The sequence below is a fragment of the Cydia amplana genome, chromosome 11, assembly GCF_948474715.1.
Source record: "Cydia amplana chromosome 11, ilCydAmpl1.1, whole genome shotgun sequence".
Lineage (NCBI taxonomy): Eukaryota > Metazoa > Arthropoda > Insecta > Lepidoptera > Tortricidae > Cydia > Cydia amplana.
Window position 1 is genome coordinate 2,111,914 of NC_086079.1, and position 26,408 is coordinate 2,138,321.

At 37.6% G+C, this 26,408-nt stretch overlaps 3 protein-coding genes and 1 long non-coding RNA gene across 4 annotated transcripts in view; all 4 read left to right on the forward strand.

Annotated features, from left to right (window-relative positions):
- LOC134652054 (uncharacterized) overlaps nucleotides 1–26,408 on the forward strand; it is a 257,015-nt gene that overhangs the window by 72,178 nt on the left and 158,429 nt on the right. The gene's annotated exons all lie outside the window — the stretch shown is intronic.
- LOC134651988 (protein lifeguard 1-like) lies at nucleotides 1,003–6,475 on the forward strand. The gene is made up of 5 exons (XM_063507138.1): nucleotides 1,003–1,104; nucleotides 2,271–2,377; nucleotides 3,992–4,151; nucleotides 4,852–4,981; nucleotides 6,235–6,475. Exons 1-5 carry the CDS (start codon nucleotides 1,030–1,032, stop codon nucleotides 6,462–6,464), a joined length of 702 nt encoding a protein of 233 aa, XP_063363208.1. The 5' UTR covers nucleotides 1,003–1,029; the 3' UTR covers nucleotides 6,465–6,475.
- Nucleotides 9,085–9,945, forward strand: LOC134652154 (three prime repair exonuclease 2-like). Its single transcript, XM_063507317.1, has one exon. The coding sequence runs from the start codon at nucleotides 9,206–9,208 to the stop codon at nucleotides 9,869–9,871; it is 666 nt and encodes a 221-aa protein (XP_063363387.1). The 5' UTR covers nucleotides 9,085–9,205; the 3' UTR covers nucleotides 9,872–9,945.
- Nucleotides 20,392–22,559, forward strand: LOC134652155 (uncharacterized). Its single transcript, XM_063507318.1, has 3 exons — nucleotides 20,392–20,553; nucleotides 21,006–21,144; nucleotides 22,315–22,559. The coding sequence occupies exons 1-3, from the start codon at nucleotides 20,392–20,394 to the stop codon at nucleotides 22,557–22,559; spliced, it is 546 nt and encodes a 181-aa protein (XP_063363388.1).

Sequence of the window (26,408 nt, forward strand, 5' to 3'; positions counted from 1 at the left end):
TATGCGAATCACTAGTTCTCTCCAAACTAAATTACGGGGACATAGTGTATGGGCCACGTCTACAAGACAAAACTCGTCGTCTTATACAGCGAGTTCAGAATGCCTGTTACCGTTTTTGTTATTCAGTCCCGCCTAGGAGTCACATTACACCGCATCTAAATAAGGCTTCAATACTTAATATGACATCTCGCAGACACCTACACCTTGCAAGTCTTTTGTTTAGTGTCCTGAACGACAAAAAACCGGAATATTTATATTCGAAAATACACGTTTCTTCATTCCACAGACGACATGGTACTAGATCCACCAGGCGTTGTCTTTTAGAAACACACCCACACAAAACTGTCGCTTTTACAGGCTGCTTCCGGTATCTCGCAACCAAGTGCTGGAATAATATCCCTCCACCATTAAGATGTCTTAAAACAAAACAATCGTTTAAGTTTCATTTTAAAATATACCTTTTAAATAAACAAAATATAGGAATTCCGCACGGGTATTTGGTTGCAGATTACCGGATCTAGTCTGTACCTATGTGTACAATACTTTATGTTATTGTAGGCCATTTTCTATCCCCCATCTGATATCATACTACATATACACTAACAGGCACCACACTTTTACACAATCCGTAGCTAATTATTATTTAATAGGCAAGTTTCTAAATATTTTTGTATTTTTGTATTATTAATTTTTACTCGATAATCTGTCCGTGATCTGGGTTCTAGCAGAATTATCAGTGCTTCACCCGAAAGAGTGGAGCGTATTACTGAGCCAGAACCCTTTTGTTTTGCTGCAACGCACACAGCACATTTATTGATACATCTTGTTCCTGATTTTAGTTTTAGTTTGATATTGTTATATATTGTTTCTGTTTTTTCTGTCAATGTGTGTATTGTGGCAAGCTAATAAATGGTTTATCTATCTATCTATCTATCTAGTAGCGTAGTGTTATTTTCATTAGGAATCCATTATATTCGATGGTACATTGTACCTATTTTTCAGACGACTGGTTACGCGCAGCCAGGAACAATGGAGGCAGAAGATGGAGAGGCCAAGGGCTTCGAATTCAACGACAAGAGCATACGCAGAGGATTTATACGAAAGGTGAGATTAAACTATAATATATACAGTGTGTAAATCCAATACGGGCGAATATTTAAACGGTGGTTAGCATAGGACCTAAACAGTATATTGAGATAGATTTTACTTAGAAATGCATTGAAAATTATAACCATACAAAATAATTCGGCCCGCAATGTAATACACCACACACGTTACGGGATACGAGCTTTTTAAAGTAACTGTCAACGCTTGTTGGCAGTTACTATGAAAAGCTCATATCTCGTAATGTCATTATCATCTTGTTTCTTAATGTTTACAGTACATTGCTGCTCGGTACATGTGGAAAAAATTAATCACGGGGTCATAATTAAGTGTAACTTAAAAAAACATCTTAATTAATGATAAGACGGGTAAATTCTATATCTGGTTTAATTTATTGCCCGTATTTGACTTACACACTGTATACATATGTATCTATCTGGGAGACCGAGCTTTGCTCGGAAAACATATAAAAACAAAAATGCGCGTCTTCCCAGAGATAAGACCTGATCCGAGACCTAGCTAGATCGATTTTTTGCCCCCGGAAATCCCCATATAGCAAATTTCATCGAAATCGTTAGAGCCGCTTCCGACGTGTAATTTTACTTTTGACGTGTAATCTGACCACCTAGCATGACTTGCATTCTCGCGCGCGACTCCATACATCTAACGCGACTTCAAGTATGAAGTCGCGCGCTAGAACGCGAGTCATGCTAGCCGGTCTGATCAGTTAGTTTTGATGCTGACTGTACAAAATGCTAGTAAAGAAGGAAACACCTGCAGTTCAGAGATAGAAATAATTTCTTTGTGACTAATTCAGCCAATGAATCATTAACGAAATGATAAGACAATAGCTGGCGTGGCTCACTCCGCGATTTCGTCGCTTTGCTACAGGTAGCTAAAAGTACATCCGTTCCGGCCCCAATTTTGGGGAAAGTCATAAGCCGCGCGTGGCGCTGTCGCCACCTAGCGGCCATATCTGTGCTGATCGTAATAGACGCGTTTTGTTAGAGAGTGAGTCTTCTGTACCTACTTAGTACTATTATTTATTCTGTGACAATATTAGATAAATACATATATATCCGGCAGGTAGGTATACCCGGCATTACTTATATTATTGGTAAACAATATTCTAACCTCAAAATATTATAGTATGTATTATTTTTCAGGTGTACTCCATCTTGATGTGCCAGTTACTGGTGACCTTCGGTGCCATCTGTCTCTTCGTTTACCACGGGCCTACCAGGAGATGGTTCTTGGCTAACATGTACATGATGTAAGTTCTAATCTATCCAACATAGTAAAGTGGTTCTTACGTTCTTGCTTTTAAAGGTATTTTTTCAACTGCGAGGTGTGAATACCCAAAAAATTGCAATTTTATAGAAATTTATGAAATAGGTTTTTCTGTTTTCAGGGTGTGGCATAGAATTAAAACATAGTCGTATCGTTAATCGTATATTCAAGCTACATATAATTTACGTTTTATGCTATACAATGATTTAGTGATGGGTAGGACATCAATTTAAAATGAGTTTGTATGAGAACCTCATTTTCTAAAATGAGGTGTTACAATGTCTTACTTCAAATGAGGTGAGGTACTAGCATATTTTCAGCGTCAACTATTCCATTAATTCCAACAGCGACAATTTTTTTAAGATGTATGAAAGCTTGCAGCGCTTACGTTTGTTGTCTTTCGTATTTAATTGTTAACGCTAAACGTATTTTCGGTGGTGACGCGAAGCGATATTGAAGTACGTCGCGTGTCGGTCTCACTCCCTCTTTGGGTATTTCTAATTCATTGTTTCATTTTGAAAGGATTTTTGAGGGGTTCATGTCACAGAGAGGCGGTGAGTGGTACAAACTCAACGCATTTCTCGGTGGACCTTTTGTTGTTGCAATAAGGTTTGTAGTTCGGCAGTTGACAGTGTGGATCATTACTCGTTTCTTCATTTGAGACATTTGAGTTTTGAATGTCGGCGAGCAGGCGAGCACCTAGCGCCTCGCGCGATCCAGGGACTCTGTTGAGAGGAGTGTATGAGTTATGAGAGTCGCGAGACTCGCGAGTGAATTTGAACGGATAAGATTTTTTTGAAATTTGAAGTGTGTGAATGATTTGTGTGGCAAGAGGTGTTTGTGATGCGCGCGAGTAAATGAGTAAAATGAATAGAGGAGTGAAGTAAGATATTTTTGCGGTACGAAGTACTGCGACAAATTAACAAAATGAGTGGTACAAATGAGGTGCCTCACGAGTGAGCGACTCAACACTACAATGATTACCGTAAAATGGGGTGAGTAAGGGCAAAACTGACATTCAAACCTCGATAACATTTTATTTTTACATATGCAAACTGAATGGTGTATTTAATAAGTGTTCCGGACGTTTGTATTTTAGTTTTTATTTTATTTTGAGTAGTTCCATTTCATAACTTTGACGATACACAGGAAATCCCACCTCACCCCGTAGTCCCTCGTAATTGCGAAGAGATGGGATTTCATACTAAGGTGATTTTGGAAGATTGTTGGATCGATTTTTTTTTATTATGAGTATTAGAGTATTACTATAGCTCCATTTTACTTGGAATACATTATTTTTGTAGCAGTAGCCTTAAAATCCCACATCACCCCCCTTTCATCCCTTCTCTCCCCATTCATAACCCAACTCTTCCCGCGAACCCTACTCACCCCATTTTACGGTATCTAATTCAGCGTTTTATAAAACTTCGCAAGGAATGAAAATTTTAATAAGAAACCCGTTTCAATGTAAAAATGGAAACCAAAACCTAACATATTTTTCACTGAAAAAAATACATATATTTCTTCACGATCCTCACAAAGCATATGCGGTAAAAAATAGACATAAATTGATACAGCGTAACGTAATAATTTTCAGATGGGTGGCGTTCGCGGTAACATTGGTCACTATGATTGTGATGGCGTGCTGCGAGAACGTGCGGCGAACGACTCCAACGAATTTTATATTCCTGGCCATATTCACTCTGGCGCAAAGCTTTCTGCTGGGCGCGGTCAGTGCGACCAGCGCTCCAGAGGCGGTAAGAAGCGAACTTTAACTAAAATTGAAGCCAAGTGACAATTTGTTTACAGATAACTCTAAGTGTAAGGCCTGAGTGGACGCTCGAGTTGGGCGTGCAGCGGGGCGTGCGGCGTGCATGTTAAACAAATGCAAGCGTATAGGAGCGGCCTTAGTGCACGCTGCTCAAATTACTTGTGAGCTCGACGCCACGCTGCACGCCCCGCCCAACGCTCCGCTTCGAGCGTCCACTAAGGCCTTACACTAATATATAAATGATCACTTTACTTTTCCTTGGATCTGTCAATCCGATACATAAACTGAAATAAATGACATATATGAAAGAAAAAGTGATCAAGGCCTTCAGTGCCCCTATCGCGGCAGATGCCTAAATCGCTTGGAAACTTGGATCACGGCGGCATGGGTCGAATTTTCTATTGAAAATTAATTGAGTTTGTTACCTAATAGAACCCGTTACATTTCCGCTTTTCGATTGTCGTTTGTCGAAACTTATACGATTGTCGATTGTCAACCTGCTCCTGGAGTTGCTTTTGGTTTACAATCCTCTGATGGAACTCTAGTTTTATTTTACCTATATCGTTATCGGGTATATCTGTCTTCATCTTCTTACTCGTATTCTTGGTATTATGATGAATATTTTGCTCTCCTCCTCTCTCATGCAGTTTATCTTATGTCCATCTCATGTATCTCTCTCATCTCAGGTAATGATGGCCGTCGGGATAACAGCAGCAGTAAGCTTGGCTCTTACGCTGTTCGCTTTCCAAACCAAGTGGGATTTCACCGTGATGGGAGGATTCCTTGTCTGCGCGACAGTGGCCCTGCTTATTCTTGGTGAGTTGAGTAGAAGTTCATATTACAGTTATTTAAAAACGGTTCATGCAGAGGTCACTAAATTGTTCGGAAAAACTACCCCAAGTAGGTAGAGTTAGACCAAGAAAAGTCTGCAACGGTTTTGATAGCATACACATAGCAAGTGTTATTTATACGTCATAATTTCATAGAAGTTTAACGTTTAGAATACCACTTGCACTGCGTGTGCTATCAAATTCGTTGCAGATATTTCTTGGTCTAACTCTAGTCGTTAAGGGCACAACACAATTTAAGGACGGATAAAGAGAAAGCGTCATGCGACCATGCGTCAGAGAGTGCGTGATTTGCTTTCAAATATCAGCTTTGTTAGAAATTTAGTGATACTTAATTATGGACGTACTATTAACTAACTAACTATCGCTCGCTATGCTTCTATCCGAGGATCGTCTACTGAAACAACTTTTTCCTCCATAGCTCTCTGTCGTTTGTCATCTTTTCATATTATCTCTCACACAGACCATTCATCTCTTCCTTGATTTTACTTTCCTCTTACATCCCTCCACATTAATTCCTAATACTTTCTGCGTCACATGACTTGCATTCCTCTGTATCAGATATTTTTGACTTACTAAATAAACTGAACTAGATGTCATAATATATTAAAGAATTAGTGACTAAGCCCTCCAGTGGTGAAGGCCGGATTCTAACGCGTCTTTAGCTATCGCGGTTGGAGTCTGTGCGGAACGAGAATAGTCGTGGAATGTATGGGGCCCAATACATTCCACGACTCTTCTCTTTCCGAACAGACTCTAACGCCATGAACCCCTAGGCCACACCGTCACGGCGGAACCGGTCCCAGTTTCTCGACTCTATGCTATCTTAGTAAGACTAGGGGCCCATTTCTCGAACGGTATTAGTCTATTATTAGTGTGTTGCCATGGTAACCCATACGATTTGACAGTTCGTGGACTAATAATATTAGCCTAACATCGTTTGAGAAATAGGCCCTAGGTGTCTTTGACCAACTCTAAGTGTAAGGCCTGAGTGGACGCTCGGAGCGGAGCGTTCGGCGGGGCGTGCAGCGTGGCGTCGGGCTCACAAGTGATTTGAGCATCGTGCACTAAGGCCGACTACACGTTTGCATTTGTTTAACATGCACGCCGCACGCCCCGCCCCGCTGCACGCCCAACTCGAGCGTCCACTCAGGCCTTACACTAAGCGCGAGCAGTTACGTGCTTGCACTACACTAAACCAGTATTTTTATCTCTCTCCAGGAATTTGCGCCATATTCATCAGGAGCAACATCCTCCAACTCGTCTACGGCTGTATCGGAGCCCTTATCTTCTGCATGTATCTGGTCTACGATACACAGCTCATGATGGGCGGCAAGCACAAGTACAGCATCAGCCCTGAGGAGTACATCTTCGCTGCCCTGAACCTGTATCTGGATATTGTTAATATCTTCCTGTACATTTTGATGATAATAAATGCTGCTTCAAAGTAGGTTCCGTGAAACCACCCAAGTCTATTTCTTTAGGTATTTAACCTCTAGCCGCCCAGAGACCTATAAAAAGGTCTCCTGTTCCATTCTAATTTGAACTATGTGTTGACAAAATAAAATTTCATTTTGCTTGGCAAAGTTTCACGTATGGGCGGCTGGAGGTTAACATTTTGGACGTCAATGACCGATATATCCGCACCGTAGGTTCAACGCCAAAGACCGATTAATCGGCCACAGACCACAGAGCAACATAGACCTACGTGCTTAAGCATAAAGTTCAATTTCAGTTTTGACACTTCGGTGACGTGGCGTCAGCGTGACAGCTTTTGTGTTTGACACGGCGTCGAAAAGGTTAACAAAATGTATAGGTACAAATAGGTATTTTATTGGACAAGAATTCTTCAAGTTGAACTCGATGTGACAAAACTTACAGAATATGATACCTATATTACTTTATCAACGTGACAACGAAGCTACTATAGGTTTTAATTGCTAATAAGAATATATCGGGATGATTTAATTAATCAATAGTAATTTAGTTTTGTAATATTCGCTATTATTTCGCCACCAATCTATATTTACATAGTACTTACCTACCTACTTACACAAAACATAGGCATTATTATAGACACTAGAAGTAGTAACGCCATTCCACTATACAGGTTGAAATTGAACAACTTTTATGATGGGATCAATGCCGAAATTACGAAAAAAAATTGGCTGTCCCATTCCCATAGAATTAGAAATCAGTGGCATCACATCAGCCGGAATGTACTGGAAACAAATGCAACAAGTACAGGTAATGTATAAAACGAGCAAATTTTTTTCCGCATTCCGCGATTTCTGCATTGGTCCCATACGAGTAATAAAATTTCAGTAGGTACCCATAAATTCCCTACGCAAAGTACGGCTGGTGATAAAATTTTCACGCTGTATTTGTAAATCTTTGAACTAAACATTTCATATCATTGAAATTATATTCACATAAGTATTACCAAGCTGTAAAATGATACATCTATAAATGCGCATAATATGCATTCCAAGTAACCAAGTTGACATTGCAGTAATTTTATCTGTCTTTGAATGGCCGCTTGTCGCAATCGCAAAGTAGGATCAAATTAAACTAAAGTCATTAATTGTTTAAATAAATGGTTGAAAATTGGAACATATTAAAGTATAAATATATGGATCTTATACCTCTAAACAAGCAGTTCTTGTATATCGTCGGTGCGAATAAAAAAATCGCTATGTGTTTTTTTACGATTTTTTGATTTTGGCATATTTTAATTCCTTTTATTCCCGTCGACCTATATCAATATTTTTTTATATCTATATTAGTTTTGAAAAAAACTAACAAAATTTGTACAAAAAAAAAATAGCTACGTAATTTTTTTGCACATAACGAAATTAAATGCCTTGTTTTCCGTCGAGGGTGATGGCGTTAATGTTGCACATGGCGAATTATTGACCCTAAAATCCGCTATGTATTATTTCTCGTGCTACGTTGTTTTGGCAACAAATCGCTATGTGTAAACTTTACACATGACGATTTTAAGTGAACCAAATTTAAGTCGCTATGTAGCAAAATTCTGGTTAAAATAATTTATATTGTAAAAATTTACGAAAAAAACTGTTTATTTTCTGCATAAGTATCATGTAAAAACCATTGATGTACCAGAAAAAAAAATACAGGTACAACAAATATATTAAAATCAGGAAAATAGACAGATTTTTTTTGTCTCCTGTAAAGTAGCTAAAAAATACATGCAATTTTTTTATTCGCACCGACGATATGTTATACCTTTAAACAAGCAATTCTTGTTTATTTATATAGGTACATATATATTTCGGGGATCTCGGAAACGATTTCGATGAAATTTGCTATATGGGGGTTTTTAGGGCCGAAAAATTGATCTGTTTTTTGATTGAGCTAGGTTTTATGTCTAAGAAAACGCGCATTAATGATTTTGAGATGTTTTCCGAGCAAAGCTCGGTCTCCCAGATATTACTTTATTAAATCTGGTATAAAATCTGTTGAAACTTCGCAAGGGACTCGGAAACAGTGATAGCACCCATAGAGATTCCCAGGACATATAGCTGAAACCTTATTTTCCATACTTTAGGCCCTTTACTTTACATATTACATACATATATCTTCAATTATTTTATTGATTAAGCCTAACCAAATGAAATGATAGGTACTTGAAAGAATGGTTATAGGGATCAAAATTTGCAAGAGGTGTGATTAAAACTTTTTAGTTTTTTTTTACTTTAGGCAACATATTTATTTTTGTTTACACACAGTTAGACACCGTTAAATAGCCAGCTGACGGTTTCATTAGGAAGCACCCCATGTCATTGACCCTTGTGAGAACGTGTTTATGGTTTTTCAACAGGCTGTTATTCACCACACATAAGAATTTGTAGTTTATTAACACAGCACAAGACATACAATCAAATGAACTAAGAACATAAGGTTGTTATTAATTATTATGTATAGGGGCAGTGCTATACTCGGGTCACTCTTCAGTCCGCCATTGCAACTCTTGGGTCACTCGCGATATTTCGCGACTGCGCTCCGTTGCGCTTAAATGTAATATATTGCACTTAAAATACTAAAAATTGTGCAACGAACTGTGAGAGTGTAAACCAAGTTCAGTGGTTTACATTGTGACTTTATACAACTTTTATACAAATCTCGTGAATTTACCTACCTACGCATATTTCAAGTTGGAGTTTTTACCATGGCACCGATTGCAACTTACGTGTTTTTCGATCTCGGAACGACCGGTCTACGTAACAGCGATCCTAAAATAACAGAGTTACATATGTATGCGTACAGATGTGAAGATCTTCGAAAATATTTTCGGGATGGGGGAGAATATCCTGCTCGTGAAAAACTCCACTGCAGACTTGAAAATGAAGTGATGTGCTTAATAAGCCGAGAAGATTATCACTACGAGGAGTACGAGGAATGTAGCCTGAAGGATGAAACGTGCCGTTTTCTTGAAGATCTGGTAAAACCTATGTGTCTGATCGCGCATAGCGGAAATAAATTCGATTTTCCCTTATTGAACGAAGAACTAGCTGATGCCGAAGGGTTTTCACCGAAAGATATCGTCTGTGCCGATACGATGGGCGCTTTCTATGATATTTTCGAACCAGATTCTAAAAAGACTTCTTATAGAGAAAGAAGAAGAGGATCTTTTCCATGGCCTGATTATCATTTTAATAAAATGAGTTATCGCTTGGAAGATGTGTATAAAAGAGTGTTTAGAGTTAAACCTATCCTAGAAGATGCTAAGGATCGCAACAGGGCTCTGGTGAAGATTGCTTTGACTCAAGGATTCCAGTTTATGCTCTGGGTGGCTGAAAACAACTTGCCATTTATTTCTTTTTTGGAAATGTAATTTAACAAGAATAATGCCAAGTAATTAAGGGAGTAATCTAGCTGGGCGAATTAGCTTTAAAACTGACACTTTCCACGGCTAGCGTTACCAAAATTTCTCCGAAGCAGCTGCAACTACGGAGCAGTTTGTTGGCGATAGTAATTCATATACCTATTACTATAAGATACATTTTCGAAAGTATATATCGTGGACAGAATTTTATGTCAGCCTAAAAGTTGATTCGTCCATGTATCTTTACTTGTATGTACTCGCACTATTGGTCGTACCTTAGCCTAATTATCATAATTATTAATTACCTACTTAGTATGTTAAAGACTAACCTAAAAGTTAGTGAAAGTGAATTTCGAAAGCCATTTTTTTATTTGTAGTTTGCTTATGTTATATAGAGACTTGAAAGAAATTACAAAAGCTTACTGTAAAATTCTAAACAAATGTGTTGTTGAATGTATTCGTAATGAGAATTGGTTTTAAAATAAAACGACGTATAAAGGTAAAATATTATCAATAAATCTGTCTGAATATCATGAGGATCTTTTATGTTTTTTTTTCTTTGACGGTTTTGTACGGCTATGCTAAGTGTACGTTTTTATTGGAAATAAAATAGAAAAATAGGTAATGGTTGTTTTATTTTGGTTTGTGTATTTAAGAAAAGTAAAATAATATTGATAGTAATGGCATAAATAACAAAAAAATTGTACATTACTAAGAACTTTGACTCGGGATTGAATGAACCCAGAAAGCGCGTTAAATAATACCAGTGTGTTACCAAAATTAGTCATTTTTACTTTAAATTAACTATATGTAGGTACAAATGTGTTAGCGTACCTAAGCTGTGCAATTATATGTGTATGTATATGAAATTAATACATTGTAATTCAATTTAAATACAGATAATTTTGGTAACAATATAGAATCAATTAAACGTAGACAAATCAAGGCCTCAAATATGTCGTTAATTATGGGAATTAACTAATTATCTCTTGGTAATACCTATTTCGTCATAATCGTTACTGTTAGAGTCTGTTCGGAAAAAGAAGAGTCGTGGAATGTATTGGGCCTCATACATTCCACGACTCTTCTCTTTCCGCACAGACTCTAATAACAATTTGGTAGATATGTCATACCAATCATCAACATGTACCTAGAGAGATAGAGATAAATAAATAAAGAACATTATTTGCATAGCAGGTATTTTACATAAATAAATATACATGGACCCTAAAAAGGGTGTAGCAAATTAGGAAGTGTACAATATCACAAGTTACTTATTACATGACTTACGCTTAGGTAGGTAGGTACCTACTAATAGTTATACATTTTCTAATTCAGTCAATATGTACCTATATATATATTTATAAAAGGGTCAAATCTTATATTTAATGTATTTTGTATTATTAAAGACAAATCCGATGAACATGGGACGTACAAGTTTAAGTACCTACCTAGACCTACTTTCTTTGTACATACATATATGACATTTTGTAAGACGAGAAGGGAATGAGAAATATACGAAGGTAAACTGGTGGTTCTACTAGTCTAGTGCATTAAACCCAGTTGCTGCCAGTTCAATACCTACAAGTAGGTATCTACAAACAAAGTAAATATGGGGCATTATCTATGAAAAGGGACCTTATTGTCGATGGCGCTTACGCCGCACAGCGTCGCGCGGCATTGTATTTATATCGGAGCATCGATAAGAGGCAACAGGAGTGGTCATTTCTCCATACAAACGTACTCGACTGTTTCCTCCGTGGGTTTTGAAGCTAGAGCAATGATTTTTTCAACACAGATTAATACTGTCAATATATATGTGTCGGAACGTTTTGCTTTTTTTGATATTTTTGTTTTTTAAGGCGCTAGAGCCCTTCAAAAATGGCCTAAATAACTATGCCGCAATGAGAGGCGTGGTATTCAAAACTGATATCAATTAGCCAAAAAAGCAAAACGGTCCGACACAGATAATTTTATAATTATTCAGATTTCCAAATTTGGTTACGATTGGTTAAGTTTTGGAGGAGGAAAGAGTCGAGTACGAAACCTCGATTTTTGAGATTTTTAGTTTTTACGCAGGATTTTTCGCCTTGTCCTTATCGCACTAGTTTTAGGAGCCGCTTCCGTTAGCGAGACGGGTATATTTACCTAAAATATTTAAATCTCAGCTCCTGTTTCGTCTTAATAATGGCGTAAGCGCCATCGACAATAAGGTCCCTTTTCATAGATAACGTGACATATACGCATTTTAATTCAGTGTCCAGCGGCAGATTTTCGATTTAGAAACACAAAGTGCGTGAGACGAGGGTGTTGTTTATTTTCGCGTGTTGCGGACTGATTGGTGGCAATCGGCCCAATTCGAACAATGCTTATATCAAAGAAATGAATCACGAGGCGATGTTACCAAAATGGCGGTCGACGAATATCCTTCAATGCTTAGATGTCACTGTCACAGCGATACGACACCGATTTGTCAATGTCTAAAGTGACATTTTATCAAGGAAAACCGTCACTTTTGATTTGACAGATCGGTATCGCTGTGACATCTTATTAAGTGTTGTTCGAATTGGGCCACGTGGATCGCTGGCCAGCAGGGCAGAGTGCATAAGTATGCTATTGAGGCGTGCCAAAGGTTTTCCATTTACTTAAAAAAAATAGTTTCATAAAATTAAAAAATAATAGATTTGGTTTTTATATGTTTTAGTTTTTTTAGGGTTCCGTACCCAAAGGGTAAAAACGGGGCCCTATTACTAAGACTCCGCTGTCCGTCCGTCCGTCCGTCTGTCACCAGGCTGTATCTCACGAACCGTGATAGCTAGACAGTTGAAATTTTCACAGATGATGTATTTCTGTTGCCGCTATAACAACAAATATTAAAAACAGAATAAAATAAAGATTTAAGTGGGGCTCCCATACAACAAACGTGATTTTTGACCGAAGTTAAGCAACGTCGGGCGGGGTCAGTACTTGGGTGGGTGACCGTTTTTTTGCTTGTTTTGCTCTATTTTTTGTTGATGGTGCGGAACCCTCCGTGCGCGAGTCCGACTCGCACTTGGCCGGTTTTTTATACATAGCCGTACGCACGACTTTAAGTAATCTCTTTCTTTGCAAGTATTATGTAGTACGAGAAGGGAAAGCGACATAACCGACGGTAAACTGGTTGTTATATTTTTAGTACATTTAATAATTAGGTACATAGCCGGCTCAAGAGCTACAACTATATGTATTTATTTACAACCACAAAGCGAATGTAGGCATTTTAATAGTTTATTTTATTATTGTCGAGACCGGAATGTGCAAGTTGCAGTAAGTAAGTACCTACTTATATTAGGTACGCGTACAGGCGACGAAGGGAGAAGGCCTACCGCGAACATCGAATTAGCCAATTTCGAACAGGTATTTTACTCCAATTAAGGCGTAATTAGAGTGTCAGAGATAGTTGCTCCAAATTTTATGTTTTCGATTTTTCTGTTAAAGCCTTTCTTCTACGTTTCCTTGCTCCGTGTTCAAACTGTAAGTAGTTAGATATAGGTATTAGGTATGTCGAAACTAATATGTTATCAAGCGTTCGCAAGTCTGCATAATAACAACGGGTTTTTGCGTCGGGGATTTCCCCGCGCGCTGTTTGTTGATGTTGGCTGCATTTATTTTCGCTCTGCGGATAGGGTTACCAGATGACGGGAATTTTCCTGACATGTCAGGAATTTTGGCCTTTTATCAGGAATGGGGACGAAACACGAAAATGTCAGGATTTTTTTGAATTGATAGACTTTTTTTATAAAGTACCTTTTTATTTACTTTAGATGTTTTTAGAAACCGAAATCATATCTAATATTCGCATTTGCAAAGATAACAATATAATAAGAAGTATCCTCTGCCTCTGTGATTAAAATTAATGTAGGTAAAACATTTTGTTTCGGACTAAATTTAACTACTAACTCACCAAAATAATACAATTGCACTTTATTTATCGTATCGTCGTCGTCAAAAATATGAATGCCAGGAAAAATATTCGAAAATCAGGAAATTCAAAATTTGTATCTGGTAACCCTATCCGCGGATGGCATCCATTGGTAAACCAGTTTGGATTTGGAATTTGTTGAGTGAATGTACGATAAAGTCGATCAACAATTGAATGAGTTTTCCAGCATTTAGCGTTATTGTTGCACTATAGGGTATATGGCTGTATTTAAAATAAGTAAATTATTTTACATTAGGCATGAAATAAAGCACCAGAAGATCAATGGAGGATCGTAGACAGCAGTTATTTTTAGACACCAAATTTATATTTTAAAACCCATATAAAACTATAAAGAGTAGGTTATTTGATTGTGACGTCAGATGCCAGTGTTTCATATAAATGTCATAGAAGCTAAATCGTTTTGACAGTTCGAAAAAAGGAACTCATTTGACTAGTAGTCAAATACCCTATTGGCAAGGTGCGAAGTCGGTGGAGTGGCGCTAATTGTCACTAACGCAGTATCTTATGGATTGTCTTACATTATAGTACTAGCGGCAGCCGCGTAAACTAATTTTACTCCATAAGATTTAACGTAGAAAAGCCGGTAAAATGAGGGCAGCACCAGTCGTACACCTAGTGAATTGCGGTGCAGCATCGTTGCCGATTGATTTGCTGTAACAAATGTCAATAGTCTATTAAGAATCAGCATTTCCTGCTTTTTTATACATATTTATAAATGCTCCAGAAAACACATACACAGCAAATAACCGTGCTTATCTATCATATAAAAAATGCCCTTCGCGGGATTTGAACCCAGAATCAATGGACTTTATAGGCAAGGTCACTACCGAATAAAACATGTCCGATATTCAACTTCTTTAAGCAAATACTGTTGGATATGTTACGAAAATAGCCAGCATAGTGACATGGTCTTCTATTTAGCGTTCGCTGTGTTTGTTCGACAGTGCAGAACTCACGGCGATATGGTTTTCTTTCAAGTTCCGGGGATGTGATTCTCGATTATTCCAATCTCATAACATTGTGTGGTTCCAAGACAGTTGCGACCATTATAACAAATAACTTGTGGGTTTTTACGGATCCCTTTGTTTGACATAATGATTGAAAGTCATAATGCCGTATTCGAACTTCAAGATATTCACAAGAGACGACACGTACTAGATCCATTCTAGACACGTTATAGTTTAGATTTCAACTAGTTCTCTTTTGCAGCGCAATTCGAGCAACCAATGTCACTTTTACGTTAGATAGAGTTAGATATTAGATGTGAATTGGATCTCTCAGCCATATCTTGTGGAAATCGTTCAAGAGTATCTCCAGAATCGCGCAAATGTCAAATTTGACAGGTTAGATCGTAAACATATCGTTATCGTATCTTGGCGATGTCTAAAAGATATCCAACAGATGTCTATTTCAAAATCCGAATCGAGCCCATAATGTAATGATCATCAGATTATCATTGGTCATAATTCTGAAACGGTTATTAACTTTTCAGGAATTTCCTAAGGTTATCCTATAGATAGGTTAGGTTAGGTTTGATTTATCGCAATTCTGAAAAGTTACGTGTTTCTGAGAAAAACCAAATTATGACTGACGAAAATGCGGACAAACAATACATTATGACTTAAAACTTTATGGGAAACAATAGAGACCGGGGTTTTAACCTCATTACTGACCTATGATACGTAATGTGGGATTGTGGGCCTTAAACGGACCTATACATTATTTATATACGCATTGATTGTGTAATCTGAGCAATGGAACATAAAATTATATAAGCCAATGATGAGTCCTGATTTTCCTGGTCTGCCAATTTATCAAAGGCACCTTAACAATCATTGCTATATGTACCTATAATTGCATCGTTAAGCGAAATAGGTAAAAATACCTACTTATAGCTTTACTTAGTATTATAAGTATTATAACGTAATGTGTATAATATGTAAACATTATACAATATTACTTATCAATTGTATACACTCAAAAATGTAATCAAGGTGACACCAAATTCGCTCTATGTTTTGATTGTTTTGGTAGAATCAAACAACATAAGACATAACATAACAGAAAGACAAGTATCACATACAGCTGAGTACTACGCCGTAAACTAAGCCGTAGTGATATTATATTAAGATCGCATTTCAAACGTAGATATCTCTGGCAGTTATGTTGTATGTATATTAAGCATATGAGTGGTCTGTTGTAGTGTATCAGTCTTAAATATTCGACGTGCCGTGTGCACGTTCCTTTCAATTGTGTTTGTGTTTTATGTTTAAACTTCAATTTGTCTCTTTATTCTTATAATTTGTTGGTAAGTTTTACTTTTTAATGACGTTGGTGACTTTATAACCAAAGTATATTTTAATTATTTCATAATGAAAGAAGGTTATGACGTCAAAGTCTAGACTTTAATCGCTAAAATGCAAACAGGTTGGAGCTCGCTTAATAAGGATAAGCGACGTTTATCCTTCAATATTTCAAAAAGATATTATGAAATGCGTGGCAACTTTTGGGCTATTTTACCAACTTGCTTGGATTACACAATGTAGGTATTATTATATATATTATATACCTATATTCAGATACGGTTGTTTTTTGATTTTAAATAACACTTTCAATGCGCCTGGGTTAGCGTTTTTCATAACTATTCCAAATTTCAACCCGATAGCTTAATTAGTTCTCGAGATATTTAGAAGTGTGACAGACAGACGGACAGAGTAGCACCATAAGGGTTCCTTTTGTACCTTTTTGGTACGGAAACCTAAAAAGAAAGAATCCAAACAAGCGGTTCCTAATCTCAATAGTTTTAATGACACTTATTTCGTAATATCAATGCAAGAAGACAAACTAAATTGACTATAAAAAATACGTACCTTATACGTAGGTACCAGTATCACATATTACTAGTACATGATTTGTTTATAACAAACTAGCGACCCGCCCCGGCTTCGCACGGGTTAACAAATTATACATAAACCTTCATCTTGAATTACTCTATCTATTAAAAAACCGCATCAAAATCCGTTGCGTAATTTTAAAGATCTAAGCATACATACAGACAGACAGACAGCGGGAAGCGACTTTGTTTTATACTATGTAACAAATAAAAGTAAATGCTAAATTATGGAAAGAGTAGGTATATCTGTTCTGTATGTATAATCAATAGGTATGGTACAAACTTATCTTACCCGTTTCTAGGAATCTGTATTTATATACATGCATGAATTATCAGAGAGCGGCATTCGGGTTTAAAACAACTCTTATTGATTCAGTCACAGGTTACATTATTTATTTAGTTATTTTTTTCGCTTGTGCTTATTATTTATTTATACGAAAAATAATTGAAGATCCGAATGATGCTCGTTTGAGGAAAACGATTTAAATACCTATTATATAGTCATTAGTAATACATTTGGTTATATTAAGACAACCGCTCATAGGCTACGGTGACTGACCGACTGCTTACCATTATGCGTGCCATATGCTTGTTTGCCACCGACGTGGTATGAAAAAAACTAAATTACTTTGGGATTCGTTTCAATCGTTTGACTCAGTGTGTCCTATCTACATTGTTGTAGGTACTTAATTGATTTACAAAACCTTGATACCATGATAGATAAGAATAATGAACTTTTTCACCACACCAACTGGTAAAGGCTCTCTTGATTGTTCAAAAACTGATAGCAAAGTACATAGCATTTTATTCACATGTGAGGCAAAGTAATCAAATGCAAATTTTGAGTTGCTTTGTTATGTTTGCTGGTAGAATTGACTTTTAAATGATGATTTTGAATGATATTTTTTTGTTTTTAACATCACATATAATTTAAGTATTAAAAGGTTATTAAAGTAAAAAACACATTACAATTATAAGATAACTAGAAATCAAATAAAAAACACAAACTACCTATAAAATAAAATAAAACACAAACTACCTAAATAATGATAAATATTTAATAACATTCATTTGGATTTGATTTGGTCTGATTTTGTTTGATATTTTACAGTTAATATTTTCTTCGGGTTGGTGTGGTGAAAATTTTTGTGTGAACTTTGGGGCAAATTTTGACCCCTGGCAACGCTCAAGATTCCCTTTTTCGAACCGCGAGCTACGCTCGTGGTTCAATTTTGGAATCTTTCACTTGCTCGGGTATTAATGTTAGCACGAGCGGTTAAACAACAACTTTGTCCCCTTGTAAAACAAATAACTCTTTTCATTCCACAAGCCCAAGCCAAAAAGTACCCACCTAAAGTAGTCACCTAATATTATATCTTCTTTCTTTTCAGGAGTTTTTTCTATTTCTTGCTAATACATATTTTTTTACAAGTTTGTGAATCTTCTTGATAAACAGAGTAAAGTGTTTTTTGTTCCAGTTGAGGTGATATCATGGCGACTGATTTACCTCCAGCGTATAATTCTCTTCACAACTCTTCTGCTAATATTACTAGTAATATTACTGTAAGTTCTCTATTTTAAAATCAACTATAACTAAGAACTACATATATTAAGAAGTTTTTTAATTTAATCAACAATTGCATGCGAAATATTTATTTTGTAGCGAATTCTTTTTATGTGTTTTGTATGCTCGGTTCAAATGTTATACAGAGCCCCCAAATTATACATGGTTATTCATAACTTCTCATACTAATAGAATCTCATCTTCAACATCATCATCATCATCTCAGCCGAAAGACGTCCACGGACGCACAAAGGGCTCCCCCAAGGATCTCGCTGCCCTCAACCAACCTTATAGAATCTCAATGGGTATCAAAATTCTTACAGATCCCAAACGAGACAGATCCGAATTGCGACGATGGATCCGGACTGTTAGTCAACAACTGCTTCGAAGACAAAACCACTCGTATTGGATTCTTGCAAAAGGTGAGCTAAGGATGACTCCGGCTGGACCGGGCCGCGGCCGGGCCGGAGCTTCAGGCGCTTCGTTTTCTATGGAAACCACCAAGCGATCACCGATCAGCCGTCATAGAAAATGACATGTCGGACGCCTCGGGCAGTATTTTGAACTTAAGTAACTAAAATTTAATGTTCGCTTGCAGGTGCTGGCTATTAAACTGCTGCAGATACTCTTAATGGCATTGATCCTATGCATCTGCGCAGTGTATCGGTGGTCAATCCATTGGTATATGCGATATGGCGCGGCCGTACATCTTATGTGAGTAAAGTTTATTTAATTCTAATATAAGTGTAAGGCCTGAGTGGACGCTCGAGTTGGGCGTGCAGCGGGGCGGGGCGTGCGGCGTGCATGTTAAACAAATGCAAGCGTATAGGAGCGGCCTTAGTGCACGCTGCTCAAATTACTCGTGAGCCCGACGCCACGCTGCACGCCCCGCCGAACGCTCCGCTTGGAGCGTCCACTCAGGCCTTACGCTAAGAAATATAAGAAAGTTATGGAGCAAAAGGTGCCTTAGAGTTTGCTGGGCATAATACGAGTAATTGATTATAATTTAACGCTCTAATCACACGGAACAAGGTTGGCATTGGCACGATATGAAAATCGTGAAAACTTTTTACATAACGTACAGCAGGCGTATTATGGTTGGTCTTAACCATGTGATAAAATAACTGTCACTTTTTAACACCGCGGGATAGAAAGTGACGGACACCGTTATATCACGCTGCTGTCACGTAGACAAGAACGACCATCATACCATCGATTCGTCTTTTTCGTGCTGTTTGGGCCCTCAAAGTGTCTATACGATCTTTTTGGCGATTTTATGGTTAGTCCCATGCCGAAATTTGTTTATTATGACCATCTTGACACACCTTTCACATTCAGGATCACCCCAAAAACACCAATTTGAAGTTGTCCGCGTCCAAACTCTATCGCTTTCCATGTCCAGCAGTCATTGACGTAGATATGATATTAAATGTGAATGCATGCACAGGCAGCTTAAAGCTGTTTTGTAGTCTACGAAAGTATTCATCGAGTTGTTATTAACCTTTTCGACGCCGTGTCAAACACAAAAGCTGTACGCTGACGCCACGTCACCGAAGTGTCAAAACTGAAATTGAACTTTATGCATATGCACGTAGGTTTATGTTGCTCTGTGGTCTGTGACCGATTAATCGGTCTTTGGCTTTGAACCTACGGTGCGGATATATCGGTCATTGGCGTCCAAAAGGTTAAAAGAGTTTATCGAGGGTGCACTGATCACTGACTCGGGTAAACTGTTCCACACTTTCACTACGTGGTTAGATAGGAAGTGTCGTCTGGGGTTGCTACTAGGTACTCTGCGTCCGTGTCAGTTTCAGAGAGTGTCCTCTCGTCTAGCTATGGGGCGAATCGAAGAAAAAGCGGACATTCGTACTTTTTTGCGAAAAATACTATTCAATAGAAAATTATATTACGGAGAACAATAAATATGGTAGGTATAAAATTTTTCAAAATAAGGCATATTTAAAGCAGAAAAAATATAAAATGTGTTTTTTTTGTATGGGACCCAAAAGGTACCCTATTTCAAGGAACCTATGAGAGGTCTTCAATTTATATCGCTTAATAAATAGTAATTTACAATTTTTATTTCCAGTATGTTATCCACCTTAGCGTACCTCGCTATCACCGGGCTCCTCGTGTACTGTACCAAGGCTCGGCGCGAGAACCCGTATCGGTACGTGTTCCTGACGGCCCACCCGATTAGTTTGGCATTATTTATCAGTTTTCCGGCGATAATCTTGGACTTTTTGTCTCCAGTAAGTATCTGCTCAGCCCTTAGGGTTGATTTAGACGGCGCGCGAACTCGCATGCGATTTTAATTACATTTCGGACTGTTGGTTACGTCCAATTCAACCGACCGATCAAAACCCGCAATGTAATGAAACTCGCATGCGAGTTCTCGCATCGTCTAAATGAGCCCTAGGGTCGATTGCACCAAACTGTTCGTATCGTTAAAGAGTTCGCTAAATTTTGATGTATGGAAAGTTTCATAGTAAAGCGCCGACGGGCTGCATGACGTTGATCAGTCTGTCAAATGTGGTTGGTGCAACTGGCCCTATATAAGTATCAGTCTGACAAGTAAAATTAAACGTGTGGTGAAAAATTGCACGTGTTGTCTTGTTTCTTGGAAATTTATATCAATATTTGCACAAGACCTCCGCTTTTAAAACAAATAACTAGTCTAGTCTAATAACATTATTTTTTTCAGATCGCCTTAGCTTTCCTCATCTACGTATTCGCTATGTTATTCGTGCTGCTATATAGCGTCTTTGCGCTTCAGACCAAACTAGAGTTTGCTGCCATGCACGCCATCTTTCTCGCGTGTATCGTGCAGATTTTAATTTATGGTAAGTACTAAAACATGTACAATCGCCATCAGATATATCGAAGCGGCTAAGGCGCTTACAAATATCTGAACACGCCTCTATTGTCAGGGAGTTAGAGTGCGTGTTCAGATATTGTGAACACCTTGGCCGCTCCGATATATTTGATATCGACTGTACTTACCTACTACAGTCATGGACAAATTTAGAGGAACGCAAAAAATTTTTAATTTACTAATATTTGATATTACTTTAGATCTGCAGCATCTAAAGTAATATCAAAAAACACTATACTTATCCTTTTCTTTTGGATGCTAGTACCAGTGTAAGAAAAAGATAGTATGATTAACTGTCTATGTTTAAAATGAGGCAGTCCTTTGACAAACTATATCCATGAGTATAACTTCTGTACGCGACTTAGCCTGCGTAGAATGATGACGATTGATAAAAACTATCATATGTCCTTCCCCGGGCTTTGAACGATAGGTACATATACTAAATTTCATCTTAATCGATTCAGCAGTTTAAGCGTGAAGAGGTAACAAACAGAGTTACTATTATAATATTAGTAGGTAGGGATACTAGGGATTAAATCGCATAGCCCATCAAATGTCTATCAAGAGCCATATATATTAAAATAAATAAATATAGATAGAGTAATCGTCTATAAATGTGAATAAGTATGTATCAAGAGCCAATTGTGATTTTCCTAGATTTGTTTTTATGTTTATATTTGGGCTGGTGTAATCAGCTCGAGAAGATTAGGGAAGATCGCTTAGTAAACACTAAGTGTAAGGCCTGAGTGGACGCTCGGAGCGGAGCGTTCGGCGGGGCGTGCAGCGTGGCGTCGGGCTCACAAGGGATTTGAGCAGCGTGCACTAAGGCCGCTCCTATACGTTTGCATTTGTTTAACATGCACGCCGCACGCCCCGCCCCGCTGCACGCTCAACATGAGCGTCCACTCAGGCCTTACACTAACATATAAAATAATATTTTATTACCTCAAGGTTATGTACTTATTTAGTTTTTTTTAAATTTATTCTAGTAAGTTTTATTATGTTTGTTGTTTTTTTTTATTTTTCCATTGTTAATAAATAAAATAATACACTGAGAATTAAATCTCTATTAACACAAGTTGTAGTCACTAGGACCGACTTAATTTTTATCAACACTTGATTATTTTCTCTATTTCAGCATTCACCGTCCCTTTCATCTGGATCGACGCTTTCGGCGTTCTATACATCTCTCTCGCTCTCTCCCTCGACTTAATTTACATTTTCTGGGACTTGGAGATTATGACTTCCAAAAAGTACTGGCACGATGTCACACCAGACAGTTTCGTCGACGCAACTCTGAACCTACAGTTTGACTACTACTATATGTTTGTTAATATCATCAAGCCACACATGTGTAAAAGTTTAGAGACAAATGCACAGTGAATTACTGATCCAATACATTCCGAATTGGTGAAAATAATTTCTCCATATTTGTGTACTGGGATGTAAGGCAAGGTCGGTTGCACTAAACCGTACGTTACAATTAAGGATGACTCACGTTAGACCGGGCCCTGACCGGGCCGTGTCCGGGACCATAGAGAAATATAATAAGACAAGAGTGCTCACTCCATACATCAGTTCAGACTATTAATTTCAGTGTCTACATCTAGCATCGAGTAGCGGAACTATCAGTACTGCTACTTGACAATAGATGTAGCACCGACCGGAAAGTCTTATCTCAACAGCATAAGATTTTCCGGCCGGTGCTACATCTATTGTCAAGTAGGAGTACTAATAGTTCCGCTACTCGATGCTAGATGCTAATAGTCTTTTTGGTACTAAAACTGATGTATGGAGTGAGCACTCTATGTATTTTTTTCTCTATGCCGGGACGGAGCTTCCGGCGCTTACTTTTATTCACTCTTTACTCAACCATTTTCAGCTAATAATATAATAACCGATATTAGCCGGAACTCTATTTTCAACTCCTTCTGCACTAATATTAGTTGTTGTATGGCTGGGGTACCCTGGGACACCCCTGCCCGTAGCCTATTTCGGAAGTTAAGGATCATGACTGTTCCAGGTCTGTACATATTTGAAGTGGCAAAGGTAGTTCGAAAAACTCTTAATGAATTTAGAACGCGTGGTCCTAACTTCCGAAATGGAAATAATCTCCTCCCTAACCGGCACAGGCTAAAAAAGTCTGAACAATGTGTGTGGTACATAGGTCCTAGAATTTATAATCGTTTGCCAAATAATTTGAAGTCAGCAGAATTATCAGACAATATGTTTATTAGAAAGCTAAAGGAATATTTAATAGATAAGGCGTTCTACTCATTCGATGAATTTATGAATCCAAACAATGTTATATGTGATTATTGAAATGAGATACTTATTATTGTTAATATAAAATTAGGATGTAAATATGTATAATAAAATTGACATGTAACTTACGTTATGAATAAAGAAATTGAAATTGAATTGAAATTGTAAATTGTTGTTCAATATAATTTTCGTGAGTCGCGATGCTAGATGTCGACTATGAAAATAATAATCTTTTTGGTACCGAAACTGATGTATGGAGTGAGTAATCTATTCTTACTTACTAAATTTCTCTATGGTTGTACGAAACAGGGTTATATTTTCAAAAGTTCCGTGTCTTGCTGCTGAGTGAAGTTGTTCAGTACTGGGGTCTTACCATGATGTCCTTATTGCGATTCTGTTTAGGACCTAAACTGCATCGCTAAAGGACGGAGCTATACTATAAGTCGCATAACTCCGTCCCTTAGCAATTCAGTTTAGGTCCTACTGCGGTACTTATTCGGAAAACAAGATCCGTTCTGGAGAAGAGAACGATACGATATGTACTAGATACCAACTAGTTTAGATTTCAACTAGATATCTTTTGCTCGATTCGGGCAACCAATGGGCCCGATTCGGATTTTGAACTAGACATCTATTAGACATTACCTAGATACGACAACGATATGTTTAAGATCTTGCCTGTCAAATTTGACATTTATGCGATTCTGGAGATACTCTTGAACGATTTCCACAAGATATTATTACGATATTTTAACGTAAAAGTGACATTTGTTGCCCGAATTGAGCTGCAAAAGAGAACTAGTTGAAATCTAAACTACAACGTATCTAGTACATATCGCATCGTTCTCTAGTCCAGAATGGATCTTGTTTTCCGAATACCGCGGAATGTCACTTTTACGTTAAATTATCGTTTTAAGATCGTTTCGAAATCGTATTGAGATCTAAAAATACATAACGAGACGTTTAAGACATCGTGAAAATCGTTCAAGAGTAATCTCCAGAATCGCGGAAATGTCAAATTTGACAGGCTAGATCTTAAAAATATCGTTGTCGTATCTTGGTGATGTCTAATAGATATCTAGTTCAAAATCCGAATCGGGCCCATGGTAAGGCCCCTGGTGGTTGGTGCAATTGGACTATTCACACATTCACTGCCGGAACACGCTATGTGTCCATTTTGTATTGAAAATGCATTTTGCTTTGAAAGTGTTAATAAACCTAATTATTAACTAACTACCTTGAATTTATTGTGTACATTTTACATTTTATACAATTTATTGTACATGATACGACTTTGGTTTGACCAACTATACCTATGTAATGTTTATAATATTTAAAGTAAAAAGATGACTATTGTCATGAATTAATGTAAACCAAAATACCGATGCTTGATAAACAAACATAATAGGTAAGAATGTATTTACATTTTATATGTTTTAGTTTTAGATAAAATGTAAGTACTTACTGACTTTTCTGTGTCGTAAGTATATACATAGGTATTAGGTTTATTCGGGTAATTCCGGAAATCAGGTAATCCCGAAAATCATTGTAAAATCACTCATATTCCGTTGTAGTAAGAGTCAGCGGAATTATCCGCCACTATTCGTTTATTCGGAAATACCCAAATACACCTTACCTACGTATTTACAAGTCAATGTTTTTACTGTTTTTGAGACAAATTAAATAATTTATAAAATTATCTTCTTTTTTTAGGATTCCGTACCCAAAGGGTAAACACGGGACCCTATTACTAAGACTCCTCTGTCCGTCTGTCTGTCTGTCACCAGGCTGTATCTCATAAACCGTGATAGCTAGACCGTTGAAATTTTCACAGAAATATGATGTATTTCTGTAGCCGTTATAACAATAAATACTGAAATGTATGGAACCCTCGGTGGGCGAGACCGACTCGCACTTCTTGTTCAATCGTGTCTATTACGAGGGGTATTCAAAATATTCTCGGTATGAGAATGAAAACAAACAAGTACGAAAAGTTTGATATTTTTATTTTTCAATATACTCCCCCCCTATGTTCATACACTTAAAAGATCGATCAATTATTTTTTTTAATCCCTCGTAAAAATATTTTTTATCTTTCGTGTAAAAATGCTCCTCCACTGCCGCCTTCAATGCTTCATCGTCAGAAAATTTATTTCCACGCAGATCCTTTTTAAGATTGGGGAGCAAAAAGAAGCCGCTGGGGGCTAAGTCCGGACTATACGGTGGGTGAGTAACAGTTTTAAACCCACGTTCAACAATAGCTGCCTTGGCAATATGAGCAGTATAGACGGGGGCGTTGTCATGCAGAAGCAGAATACCTTTGGTTAACTTTCCTCGCCTCTTTTCTTTAATTACATCCTTTAATTGACGTAGAATGTTAGCGTAGTACTGTCCTGTGATATTTACACCTTTTTCTTTATAATCGATTAGTAATACTCCTTCACAATCCCAAAATATCGTGGCCATGACCTTGCCAGCTGAAGGGATGACCTTCAACTTCTTGGGATGAGCTGAACCCTTAATGTGCCACTGCATGGACTCTTGTTTACTCTCTGGGTCATAATGATGAACCCAGGTTTCATCTCCAGTAACTATTCTTTGCAGCACCTCATCAGGATTTTCACCGCACAGGTCAATAAAATCGGAACAACAAGCTACACGCATGTCTTTTTGAAGCCGAGTCAGCATTCGCGGAACCCATCTTGCACTTACTTTTGACATATTAAGATGGTCATGTATAATATCATGTACGGTACCAATAGAGAGATTGGTTACTTGTGCTATAGATTTTACCTTCACTCGACCATCTTCCAATATAAGTTTTTCCACTTTATCAATATTTTCTTGTGAAGTAGCTACTACAGGCCGGCCAGGTCTAGGGTCATCTTCAATACTCTCCCTTCCGCGTTTAAACTCGCTTGACCACTTTTGAATGGTAGATAAAGAAGGAGCAGACTCACGGTAAAC